Here is a 13,835-nt window from a genome sequence, read left to right as displayed (position 1 = left end):
AGGCTTATTTTAAGTAAAAAGGATATCTTTTCATTTGGCTATGGCATGGTGCTCTATTGTGGATAACAGCTCACAGAAACATAACCAAACATAACCACACCGATCACCTGTTTCAATTACGCTCAATGTATATTCATGACAAAGTCCAAATCAGATCCACATTACATAGCGATGCCATTATGGACATGTAGATCCAGCCACATGTTAAAAAAGCAGCTGTGATACCAATGTTTCCTCTCCTTCAGATTATTCAGAAAAGAAGAAACAAACTCGATGTGATTTGTTAGAGTGTTTGTTTCTAGATTCATTTTTAAACAATTATATAATTATTAGTATAATTACATATTATATATTGAGCAAGAGAAAATTCAATCTAAAAAAAAGAAAAACATGCTCAACAATAGAAGATAAAGATGGTAATCTGAAATAAACGAGTCTTTACAAAAAATGTGAAGTTTTAATGGTCTTTATTTATTTTAAATGCCTATGGCATTTAGAAAAATAACTTGATAAAAGAATGAATTACATTCTGATGTTATAAGTATGTTCTTCAATAGAAGAATTCCAAGGCAATCTTTTGATAGGAAGACCCCAAATAGCCAAAGCAATCCTGAGAAAAAAGGCAGTGGTATCACACTGCCTGACTTCAAATTATAGTACAAACACACAATAATCAAAACAGCATTGTATTGGCAAAAAAAAATAGACACATAGACCAACGGAACAGAATTGAAAGCCCAGAAATAAGCCCACATATATGCATATATGGGCAAATAATTTTCAACAAAGGAGCCAAAAACATACAATGGAGAAAAGAAAGCCTCTTCAGTAAATGGTGCTGGGAAAATTGGAAAACCAAGTGTAAAAGAATGAAACTAGACTGCTATTTGTCACCATACTAAAAATTAACTCAAAGTGGATCAAAGGTCTAAATATAAGACCTGAAACAACAAAAGACATAGAAGAAAACATAGGTACTAAACTTATGGACCTTAGTATTAGAGAGGATTTTACAAATTTGACCTCAAAGGCAAGGGAATTTGACCTCAAAGCTAAAATAAATGAATGGGACTATATCAAACTAAAAAGCTTCTGCACAGCAACAGAAACCATCAACAAACCAAAGAGGCTACCAACTGAGTGGGAGAACATATTTGCAAACAACACCTCTGATAAGGGGTTAATATCCAAAATATATAAACAATGCATACAACTCAACAACAACAAAAAAACAATCCAATTAAAAAATGGGCAGAGGACCTGAACAGACACTTCTCCCAAGAAGACATATCAATGGCCAACAGATAAATGAAAAAATGCTCAACTTCACTAGCTATTAGGGAGATAAATGCAAATCAAAACCACAATGAGATACCACCTCACACCTGCCAGAATGGCGATTTTCAACAAGACAAGTAATAACAAGTGTTGGAGAGGCTGTGGAGAAAAAGGGTCCCTCATGCACTGTTGGTGGGAATGTAAAGTGGTACAGCCACTATGGAAGGCAGTATGGAGGTTCCTCAAAAAATTAAGAACACCATTACCATATGACCCAGGAATCTCTCTTCTGGATATCTAATTGGAAATTTTGAAAATTTTCCATCAAGATATATGTACCCCTATGTTGATTGCAGCATTATTCACAGTGGCCAAGACATGGAAACAACAGAAGTGTCCTTCGATAGATGATTGGAAAAAGAAGATGTGGTACATGCATACAGTGGAATACTGCTCTACCACAAGAAAAGATGAAATGCTGCGCTTTGTGACAACATGGATGAATCTTAAGAATATTATGCTAAGTGAGATAAGTCAGATGAAAAAAGCTGAGAACTTCAGTCATACGTGGGATATAAAACTGAAAGCAACAAACAAACAAGATAAAGAAACAAAAACTCATAGACCAGACAACAGTTTAGTGGTTACTAGAGGGTAAGGAGGGAGGAAGGGAGGTAGAAGAGGTCAAAGGGGGTCAAATATATGGTGATAGAAGATTTGATTTTGGGTGGTGAACACACAATGCAATATACAGACAATGTATTATAGAATTGTACACTTGAAACCTATATAATTGTATTAACCAATGGCACCCCAATAAATTTAATAAAATTATAAACAAACAAACAAACAAACAGATGGAGACAAGCATGGCCTGGAGAAATCTCCAGCCCAGTGACCCACAACTCTGGATTCCACGCTGTAGTATTTTCTTAAGTGGCAGCAGCTGCACCCATCTTTCTGAGCACTGGATGATGGAATACTGTATGCACTTGAGCTAGTTGTTTAAAGGGATGCAATTATACCCAGGTCCTCTCCAATAAAGTCCCCGAATGCAAACATCTCAGAGAAAAATAAGCAGATCTCAGATATTAGTGGGAGCCATTTAAAGTTTCTTGTCGATTCCCTCAAACTACAATGTCTTTGCCGTACGTAGGACATCTGATATAATAAAAACATGAACATAACAGGCATGCGTGCTGATAATCCCCTTTAATTTAGAACATTTCCTCAGTACAGACGTTTTCTGTCTGGGGGAAAGTATGTAAGTGGGAAGGAAAGTGCACTGAGCAAAAGAGTAGGGTGATACATTTAGCAGTACATCACTGGATTACTTACAAGCTGGCCTTACGTGGTTGTACATCTTTACTTCCACTGCTCTTTGGATCGACGGAGTTACCTGTCCCACGGGAGGTGCTTGGTAGGGGAGTGTTAGGAGAAAAGGAAGGTGCAGCATTACTGGCATTAGGAGTCTGGAATGAATCGTCTGGAAGTAAGACAGGCATAGTCAGACATACTGAATGTTCTAAGAAAGTTGTGAGCCTGAGCGAAGAAAGGGTAATGATAACCGACTTTTTTCTTTTTAAATCAATTTAGTAGAGTATGATTTATACACAATAAACTGCATGACTTTAAGGTTTTGACATACGTATGCACCCATCGCCACAGTCAAATGGGTACACACGCATCATAATGAAATGTTTCCTCCTGCCCCCTTGGAATCCTTCCCTCTGTTCTCCACCCCCGAGATCTGCCTCCTGTCACTATAGATAGTTCGCAGGTAGTTTCTAGAATTTTATATAAGTGGAATCATACAATATGTACTCTTTTTGTCTGGCTTCTGCATTCAGCATAGTTATACTGACATTCACCCATGTTGTTGCGCACGAGTATATCAATATTTGATTCCTTTTTACTGCTGACTGGTGTTCCATTGTGTGAATGTGTCAAAATTTGTTTATCCATTCTCCTATTAATAAGCATTTGGATTTTTTTTCCAGTTTTTGACTATTATAAATAAAGCAGCTATGAACAATCATGTACAAGTCTGTATGTGGACATGTGTTTTAATTTCTCTTCATTAAAAGCCTAGGAGTAGAATTGCTAGATTACATAGTAAGTGTATATTTTCACTTTATAAGAAACTGCCAGACTGTCATCCAAAATGGTTGTTATCACTTTGCATTTCCACCAGAATTATACAAGAGTTCTGGAGTTGCTCCACATCCTCGTACACACTTGATACTGTGAGCCTTTTTGACTTTAGACGTTATAGGGGGTGTGAAGTGGTATCTCCTTGTCTTTTTCTCTCATACTTTTAATTTGCATTTCTCTAATGATTACTGATGTTAAGTATCTTTTCATGTACTTATTTGTGTATCTGCTTTTGTGAAGAGCATGGTCAAGTCTTCTTCCCATTTTAAAATTAGTTGCCTGATTAAAGATTTCTTTGCATATTCTGGATACAAGTCTTTTGTCAGGCATATGTAATATGAATATTTTCTCCCAATCCATGGCCTGCCTTTTTACTTTTTAATGATGTCTTTCAAAGCACATTAGTTTTAAATTATGATGAAGCCCAATGTTAACAATTTCTTTCATGGTTTGGAGAAATCTTTCATAGTCTAGTCCAAAATTACAAAAACTTCCTCCTATATTTCCTTCAGAAATGTCATAGTTTTAGCTTTTATGCTTAAGTTTATAAAACATTTTGAGTTAATTTTGGGTATGGTGTGAAATAAGAATTGAGGTTCAGGTTTTTGGTTTTTGTTGTTTTTAATGGCTATCCAATTATTCTAGCTTCCTTTTTGAAAACTACCACCCCATCACCCCTGATTTATCTTAGAGCACCACTGAAACTCTGCTGACTATTTATGTGAATGGAGGCCACACAGTCTTGACTACTGGAGCTTTCTAGTGTCGAAATCAGATAATTTAAGTTCTCGAACTTTGTTTTTTCTTCTTCAAAACGATTTTGGCTGTGCTCAGTTCTGTGCATTTCACCATAGATTTTAGAATCAGCTTATAAATTTCTACAAAAAGACTGCTGGAATTTTGATCAGGATTGCACTGAATCTCTAGATCAACTTAAAAAGAACTAATGTCATCACAATAAGAAGTCTTCCAATCCATAAACCTGGTATATCTCCCCAGTGTCGAGGCCCAAGACAAGCCACCGAAATATCCCACAAGGCATTTTGCTTCCTTTGAATTTAAAGTTACTTGACAAGCAGCCAGGTCAGAGGGTACTTTGACCCTCCCATCTCCCTGAATGCAGGAAATCAACCTTTCATGTGAAAGGTGTCTGCCCTACAGCAGGAGTCAACCTATCACTAGAGTTAAACAACTCTAGCCAAAGAGTCTGTATAAACAAGCCCTGTAGCCCCTTTTCTTATTTACTACTGTCTTTAAATTCCTCATTAATAAATATCCAAACTCTGCTTATATTTCTTTATAATGAGCCCTAACTTTCTCCTCTTTGTCCTATTAATTTCTTCACAAACATATTGTTTCTTTGTCTAAAAAATACAAAAAGGTGCCTGCTTTGAGCATTGCTTTGAGCCTCATTTTATGATCTGAGAATTTTATGATTCTCCTGTGCACACGTATTAAATTGGTTTTTCTCCTGTTAATATAGTCTTGGGTCAATTATATTATTCATCGTTAGTCCAACCGTAGGAACTAAAGACGGAGGGGCGGGGGGAATTCTCCCTGTCCTAAAACCACTTATTCAGGTCTTCCTTAATTTCTTTCAGCAATGTTCTAAGGTTTTTAGTGTACATTTAGCACACATTTTGTTGAATCTCTGAGCATTTCATGTTTTTGAAGTTTCTATAAATGTTATTTTTTAAATAGACTTTTAAAAAAACTTTTAGACATATTGAGAAGATAGTACAAAGACTTCCCATTTACCCCCTACCCAGTTTCCCTCTTATTAATAACACCTTACATTAGTGTGCGACACTTGTTATAATTAACGAGCCAACAGTGATACATTATTAGGCAAAATCCATAGTGTGTTCAGATTTCCTTAGTTTTTACCTAACGTCTGCTTCTGTCTCAGGACCCCATCTAGTATACCACATTACATTTACTTGTCACGTGTCCTAGGCTCTCCTTGGCTCTGAGTTTTCTCGGCTTTTCCTTGGTTTTGATGACCTTAACAGTTTTGAAGGGTGCTAGTCGAATATTTTGTAGGATGTCCCTCATTGGAATTTGTCTGATGATTTTCTCACATTAAACTAGAATGATGAGTTCGAGGGAGGATGACAAAGGTAAAGTGCCATTTCATCACATCGTATCAAGGGTACATACTATGACATATTTTTATCATATTTTATTGCTTCATGACAGATCACTAGAAATGGGATTTTTTTTTTTTAAATTATAGAATATTTTTAAAATCTAGGATTCTTGCTGAACTTTCCCAAACTGCTTTCCAAAAAGGTCCCATCGATTTTCATACCCACGACCAACGGATACACTGCAGTTTATATCCCGGAATCCTTACTAGCCTTCCCTCTACATTTCCTCCAGTCTGTCTGTAGTACCCACATAACCTTGGGATGTTGTAACTGATGACAGGCAAAAGTCACCAGAAAATTAATGATGGGCTCATGTTAAGTAAAAAGCATTCAATTTGACCTTCCAAACTATGACTTTGGTCTCTCCTTTCAGTTTTCTTTAACACTACTCTCCCTACACCCACTCCATGCCCCAGCCAAACTAGCCTGTTGTTTCTCCCCGAAGACACCAACACTCAGCTTTTGTTTATGACAGGTACTCTGCATGGGATGTTATGCCATACCCATCTCTGCCTATGAAAATCCTACTATACCTTAAGGTTCATCTCACATGACACAATCATCTTGAAGCCTGTCTTAAGTCCCACAAATAGATAAAATCTCTTCTTTATGTGAACACCTAACACATTTGTTAAGAGAAATGTTGCTTCCATTTTCTCTTTATATAACAGATGTGTAATTGATAAAGACTTTTTCCTCAGTCTGTACTTCATTAAGTAATAAATAATAATAATCTAGGAGATATCTAGGAGATATTTCATTCAATCCATATTCCCCCTCTCCCAAACATTAAACCTTTAAGAAAGAACATTTTTCAAGTATTTTAATAAAAGATTACACTTATAAATACACACTTTTATTTAAGACTTTGGATGTTAAGTTTTAGGATCTGTAGATCATATACACTCTCTTGATTCTAAAGGCGACGTAAGAACTAGCAAAGTAAAAACTGAAGAAATTACTGCACATAATTAAAACTTTAAAAACCAGTTCTGAATCAATATTCTTAATGATTTTGGCAAAGAAATTTCTTGGCAAGTTATGAATAAATATGCTCCTTTAGAGCCGGGTGCAGTCATCTCCGAGGGGCCAGATGGGACCCATCCAAGTGTGAAGAGCCCCTTATGGAAGCCTATGACCAGTAACTCCAAGTTCAGCTAATTCAAACTGACTTTCTACACGCATTTACGATTTGAAAGGCACTCTATACTGTAAATAAAGTTCTCAAACCCTGGATGTTCCTTTAGTATCTCCCAAAGAATTCACTGCTTTGCTGAGACAAAAGTAATCAACAGTTTTATTATTTATAGACCTAACTTCAAGAAATGCAGATAACTTTAGTTCTCCAACTTTCTGTTACCAAATGCTTTCAAGTTTTTTATGATACTCAGAGTATACCTTGTAGAAACAGTCTATATACTGTATATAAATATCCATGCTTTAATATTAGAAAAAATTTGTTCTGGCAAATGAAAACATACTGTTTACAGAATAGCCAATGAGTGTATATATAGTCTTCATGAGACTTAAAAAAACGTAATAAGAAGTAAGAGAAAGACAGAATACTCATAACATAACCTAAAAAGGAAATATAACTAAACTTTTACAAATGTCAGACCTTGAGTAGATGTGCTATTATTTACAGGAACAAGTTGCCATCAATATTAATTTTCAACCAATATTTCCAGAGCAAAAAGTTTAAAATACACTTATAGTCACTAGCAGATTTTAGCAATATATTCCTCCTATTCATAGTATAATTCTATGTTCTATTGCAAAAGCCAGAGGCCAGCAAACTATAGCCTGAGAGCGAAATCTTGCCCGCTGCATGTTTTTGTAAGTAAAGTCTCACTGGAACACACCATCCCTATTCATTATGCATTGTCTATGGCTGCTTTTCCTCTGCAATGGCAGAGTTCAGTAATTCTGACAGAAACCAATATGGCCAAGAAAGCCTAAAATATTTACTATCTGGCCCTTTACAGAAAAAGTTTTCTGACCCCTGGTATACACTTTCAAATAAGTAATATTGTAAATGTTTAGCTGCATGTGATCCAAAAGCCCTATGTTTTTAACCATCTTTAAAATTCCTGCAAAAAATTTTAGTCTATGCCTCAGCAGGGTCTCAAATTATGGCAAAACTTATCTTATCATTTTGTCTTTTTTCTCTCTTAAAGGTATTGAACTCTGAGTCTTGACAGTGAAAAAAAAATAGTATAGTCAAGTATTTTCTCAACCACTAGGGAAAAGTTTAATTTCTTAGGTATTTGATAAATATTTAAATTTAGGCAAAACACTTATCTGCAAATAAAGAAATTGACCATTTAGAGAAAACACATTTTATTAAATTTAGCAATTTCTGGAAGAGCACAGATCTCTACTTACCAGTTAGTGAAATCATAGAAGTCTTCGTTAACCCTGAGACAGAATGCGTATATGCTCCTACAGAACTTTTACTAGAAAAGAACATAATTAAGTTTAAAATATAAGAACATGCTTGTTTCAATCCTAGTCATCTAGCACTTGGTGTTTTTAAATGCTTTCTTCTACTACTTATGAAATATGGTTGCTACCCTTATTTCTCATTTATATTTTACATTCCATGCCTCACAACAATTCCTGTGTCTATAACTTAAAAGCATTTCCTTATACTTTTGCTGCACCAGAACAGTTAGTCAGGTAGTATGGATGAAATTTTCTTGGAAATAACTTATTTTTTAGTTCTAATCTCTTTGGTTCATCTGGACTATTATTAATAGCTAAGAACTCTAGATAGCTCTAGTGATAATGTCTTAAAATATAGCTGAAACTCTAAAATATAGCTGACTAAGCTACCTTTAGTAAAAGAAAAACATGTTTTTTTTCCAATAACGTGTTATTTTTCTAGATAGATGAATACTTTCAAAGACTTTTATGTTGTTTGTCTACTGATATGCAGCTGTTATATACCCCATGTGTATGACATGTAAAATATCATGTGCATTTAATTGATGCTGATTCTCTCCTAATCTTAACTGTTCATAATTTTACCTGCTGGGCCAAAGGGGAAACTCCGCATTCATCTATTCTCAGGAGAACTTGGTTGTGATCACTTTGTGACAGAAACATGTCAGTGTCTTCTTTATAGACAGAAATAATATTAATAGCAAATGGATGTCCACATCCATTTAGTAAATGGCCACGTCTGTACTCATTTAGAAGTGAGTGGCATGTGTGGCATAGTACCACCTTTCTCTTAAAACAATATACGGATTCCATTATGTAATTATACAGTGTCCTGGCAACAGTCTTCCTAAAATACCAGAATACCTATTCTTATGCAAATTGTAGGCTACTAATTTTTAACATAAAATCTTTACAGAAAAATCTTAAATTATTGACCTATAAAAAACTCAAAATTAATCCTGATTTTCATAATGTACATATTTTACATAAACAAAGATGTGTGACTATAAAATAAAAATTAAAATGTGAATAGCTGCCAGATCATACCTAGCACACTTGTCTAAGTTGCCATATTTTGCATGAAAAGCTTGATTATTGAAAGACTGGCTTCGAATCAATTTGGATTTCTTGATTTCTTTGCCTAGAATAATAAGCAGAAAGAAAATGCAATTGTTCAGTTCATCTTTAGATGCCTCAACCTCATTCCCTCTCCAACTCCCATCATTTTCAGTTAAACACAGGTGAGTCTCGCTTCCTTTCCTTAGTTTGAACTGACTGGCGTATCTCTTACCCTCCCTGCCCATTAAGAACTACCAAAACAACAACCAATAAAAGGTAAATGGTGCTTTAGAATAATATCTCTCATCTAAGAGAGTGATTTTCCCTGTAATTAATTTTTATAAAAGGAAAAAAAGGAGACATAAAAAGGAGTTGTTTCTTACTTGTTGATGTGGTGGCAGAAGAGGGTCCAGGAACAGAAATGGAGATGCTCTTCGGCAGAGTTGGTGTCTTGGTGTCTCTACCTAAAACAATCTCTGTTTTAAGTGCTGTAACTTTCTCTGAGTTCTTATTAATCTCCATAAACATACAAGACAACACAGAAAATATGAAACATTATTCCTACCAAAGCAGTACTCTTTCCCAAATATTCTTACTTTACATATTTATATATTTCAGTGTTAGTTGTTCAGCGATCAGTTTCACAATCTTATCGCTGTTATCAAACATTAAATTTTTCTTTGACGATCTGAACCTCCACACTGATCCCCACCATTTATTCATGTATTTGTGACATCTATACCACATTAAGTAGCTAGTTTTGTAAACAAATTTTTCAAATGAAATGAAGACAAGCAATTTTCCATATAAAATTAGTAACTCAGCATGGTCTTTTAGAATGCAAGGATGCAACATTAATTGTGTGATTTAGATGTTGAAGACATAGGAAAATTACTTACGTTTCTTTTCAAAGGTTTTATCACTCATGGGCCTTCCATCACTTTGTTGCTTATCTTTCTCTAATTGTTCCTATTATTAAAATAATATCTTAGCATTAAAGGTAAGCATAAATAGATTTAACAAAATGTTCTAATGAGAAATTACTCTAAGTTTTAGAGATACAAATATCATTCACAAAAATGCCTAAAAGGAGTACTTTTTCTTTTTTCCAAATTAGTCTCTAAGGAAGTCCAGTTTCTTTCAGATTTGTGTCACAACATCTATAAAATTGTGCCTTTGGAGATTTGTCAAGCTGAAACAAGGAGTTTAGTATCATTGTGGTAGTGAGCCTTGTATTTACCAATTCTCATTAGCAAAATATTTGTTATTGTTGGTCAGTTCCATTACAGATTGGTAAATAGCAAAATAGTGTTTTTCTTTAAAAAGATTGAGAGAAAAGGAAATAGTCTTTGGGTTATTTTTAAATGTTTTATTGAAGTATAACATGCATAGAGAAAGTACACAAATTATAAGGGTACAGCTCTACAAATTTTCCTAAAATGAACATGCCTATATGGCCACACCAGCTCCCAGATCAGTATGTAAAATATTACCAAAACTTAGGAGTCCCTTATCCCAACAGAATAAGCAGACAAGAAAATCAATAAACATACCAAGTTCTGAATGAACTACATGTATAGAACACTACACTCAACAACTGAAGAACACACATTCTTTTCAAATGCACATGTAAAATTTAAATAAAAGATGGAGAAAATAGATAAGATTTTCAAATATTCCACACAGAACTGGACTGCATAAAAAAGAACCAATTGGAAATTTGAAAACTGAAGATAAAACATGTAAAACTGAAAAATAAAATATGATTAAGTGGGCTTGGCAGATGTGTTATCCATTTTCTCTATCTTTTCCTCTATTATCTTGATCATAATAATCACAGTTATCTTGAATTCCTTGTCTGCTAACTCCAGTATCAGGTTCATGCAGAGATCTTTTTCTACTGTCTAATTGTTCTCTTGAGCTTAAGTCATTCAGTTCTAAAATTTTTTGGAGCCTTCTTATTCTCTAGTTTCTACCACTAGCTATCCTGAATTAGCAAATGAAATTAAAAAGTACAACACCATTTACAGTGATGCCAAAAAACATAATATACTTTAAAATAAATCTAACAAAAGACTTTGTTGAACTATACACTTAATACTACCAAAATTACTGAGAAAAAAAGTAAAGAAGGCTAAATAAATGGAGTGGTAAACTGTTCATGGATGAGAAAGACTCATATTGTTAAGATGACAATTCTCCAAAATGATCTCTAGATCAATCCTAATTAAAACAATCCTCATAAAAATTCTAGCAGGCTTTTTATACCATGTTTCCCCGAAAATAAGACCTAGCCAGACCATCAGCTCTAATGCGTCTTTTGGAGCAAAAATTAATATAAGACCCAGCATTATATTATATTATATTATATCCAGTCTTATACTATGTTATATTATGTTATATAAGACCGGGTGTTATATTATAGTAAAATAAGACCAGGTCTTATATTAATTTTTGCTCCAAAAGACGCATTAGAGCTGATGGTCTGGCTACGTCTTATTTTTGGGGAAACACAGTAGAAATCGACAAATTGATTCTCAACTTTATATCAAGATAAATTATAATGAGGGAAAGAAGCATGACCAAAACAAATTACATAATATATAATCAATTTATATAAATTCTAGTTGCAAATTAATTTATAATGACAGAAAATAGATTAGTGGTTTCTGGGGACTGGAGTAGAAGATATGAATCATAAAGGGACATGAGGAAAACTTTGATGGAATGGAAATGTTTGGTATTTTGATTGTGGTTTGATTGATGGTTTCTTGGATATATCCATGTCAAAATTCATCAAATTGTACACTTAAAATAACTGTATGTCAATAATACTTCAACTTTTTTTAAAAAAGCCTCTCAAATGTAGTTTCCTTACAGTTCATAAAATAAAAAATTTCAAAAAATCAGGATTCTTTAGTAATTTAGGAAGAAAAAACGTGTGAAATTGAAAGAAATTATTTATTAGGTTTAATAACAAAGCACAGTTAATATTGGTCAGAAACAAGTATGTGTGTGTGTATGTGTGTAAAAACAACATACCATTTCCAAAAGAAGTAGTTCTTCTCTTTCTTTCTCTTGATCCAACAAATCTTTTTCATAAAACTTTTTCTGAAACTAAGTTTAAAGTTTAAAATGAAATTGTGAAACACTGATGATGAGTATCTGCCAACTTTTAAATATTCCTTTTAACATAAGGTAAAGAGAATGACTTACAGCATCCATAGACATTTCCATTCTGTCCAATTCTAACACAGTCTGTAAAGAAAGTTTTTAAAATTATTCAGCAGTCATTAAATTAAATCAACCAATCATTTCTCAAAAAGACTCTTTTTCCAGAGGGAGGCTCAAATAGGAGACATCTGCACTGTGTGGAAGACTAAACCGGAAAACTTTCAAAGTTCTTCCCAATTCTACATTGTATTTTGAATAAACCTATAATATATATATATATATTAATGTCAGGATATATTTAAACTTTTTAAAGTTTTTTAACCTTAAGAAGAGCAAATCTAGAGGAATATTTTAAATACTAAACATATGCAATTTAACGAATTTCTAATAAGTCCCAGCTTCACTCTTCTGAATTTTCAGAAATACAATATAATTTTTGAATTTTTAAGAAATCTTTTAACTAAATATATATGAAGCAATCTATCATTTGACTTAAAATTCTCAATTCCTTTCCTTTCCACAGAAACTTAAGATCATATGACACTCTAACCAACAGAAAAGAGTTTATTCTCTAAGCATTCTCTCAGTTTAGTATTGTCTTTAAGAATGTGTTAGTCTGAAACAAATTATTTTGATCAAACAATGATCCATCTACCCCATCATTCTGTCTCTGACAGAGGGCAGTACTTCTCTACAGGAGGAACTCTAATGACCAAAATAAAGTGCATCTACAGATTCATATGACAAAGCTATCCACTGCAAACATACTGTGTTTCCCTGAAAATAAGACCTAGCCGGATAATCAGCTCAAATGCATCTTTTGGAGCAAAAATTAATATAAGACCGGGTCTTATTTTACTATAAGACCCGGTCTTATATAATATAAGACCAGGTATAAGACCGGGTCTTATATAATATAATATAGTATAAGACCAGGTATAACATAACATTATAATATAATACAATACAATACAATATAATATAATACCAGGTATAATATAATGTAATACTGGGCCTTATATTAATTTTTGCTCCAAAAGACGCATTAGAGCTGATTGTCTAGGTAGGTCTTATTTTGGGGGAAACACGGTAATAGAGCGGTTTTTGCACTTATTTTCAACCTTCTAAACCGCAATTACTTTTGCACCAACCTAATATTTATTTGAAGCTTTATTTCTATGTTGAAATTTATGGAAATTTAAAAATGTATGTAATGAAATATCCCTTTTAAATAAAATTAATTCCCATCTTATAAAACTGACTAGAGTAAATTATTCCATCTTTATCCTGAAGTTTTGTGTAGCTTCCTCAGTTTCCCCTACCAACACCTCAGTTTAATAAGATTATACTACAGAATTTTCATGGGACAGATTGACTTCTTAAAATAAGAAATGGACTCCAGAATAATCCATTGTAGGTTAGTAATACATTATGGGATTAGCTTTTATTATCTCAAGCTAATAAATTCTTTTAGAAACGTAACTAACACTCATGTTTATTAGTTTGACAAGTTAACTTTGTTTCCTAAACTTTTGGAATTAAATGCCAAGGTCTGAAATATCTGGTAGAAACAAA

The 13,835-nt window shown here is 33.6% G+C and overlaps 1 protein-coding gene across 5 annotated transcripts in view; it reads right to left on the bottom strand.

Moving 5' to 3' along the window:
- Positions 1–13,835, bottom strand: part of PPP4R4 (protein phosphatase 4 regulatory subunit 4) — a 99,789-nt gene that overhangs the window by 1,975 nt on the left and 83,979 nt on the right. For 4 of the 5 annotated variants that reach the window (XM_081047591.1, XM_081047589.1, XM_081047592.1 and 1 more), the window contains 7 exons: positions 12,303–12,344; positions 12,129–12,203; positions 9,986–10,055; positions 9,470–9,550; positions 9,075–9,168; positions 7,968–8,038; positions 2,617–2,764 (listed from right to left, as the gene is read on the bottom strand). In XM_081047591.1, coding sequence (XP_080903717.1) covers positions 2,617–2,764; positions 7,968–8,038; positions 9,075–9,168; positions 9,470–9,550; positions 9,986–10,055; positions 12,129–12,203; positions 12,303–12,344 — 581 coding nt within the window. The remainder of the gene's footprint in view (positions 1–2,616; positions 2,765–7,967; positions 8,039–9,074; positions 9,169–9,469; positions 9,551–9,985; positions 10,056–12,128; positions 12,204–12,302; positions 12,345–13,835) is intronic. The other variant, XM_081047590.1, reaches the window with a different exon arrangement.

Source organism: Rhinolophus hipposideros (genome assembly GCF_964194185.1).
Source record: "Rhinolophus hipposideros genome assembly, chromosome: 5".
NCBI lineage: Eukaryota > Metazoa > Chordata > Mammalia > Chiroptera > Rhinolophidae > Rhinolophus > Rhinolophus hipposideros.
This window is presented reverse-complemented; position numbering and strand designations above follow the sequence as displayed.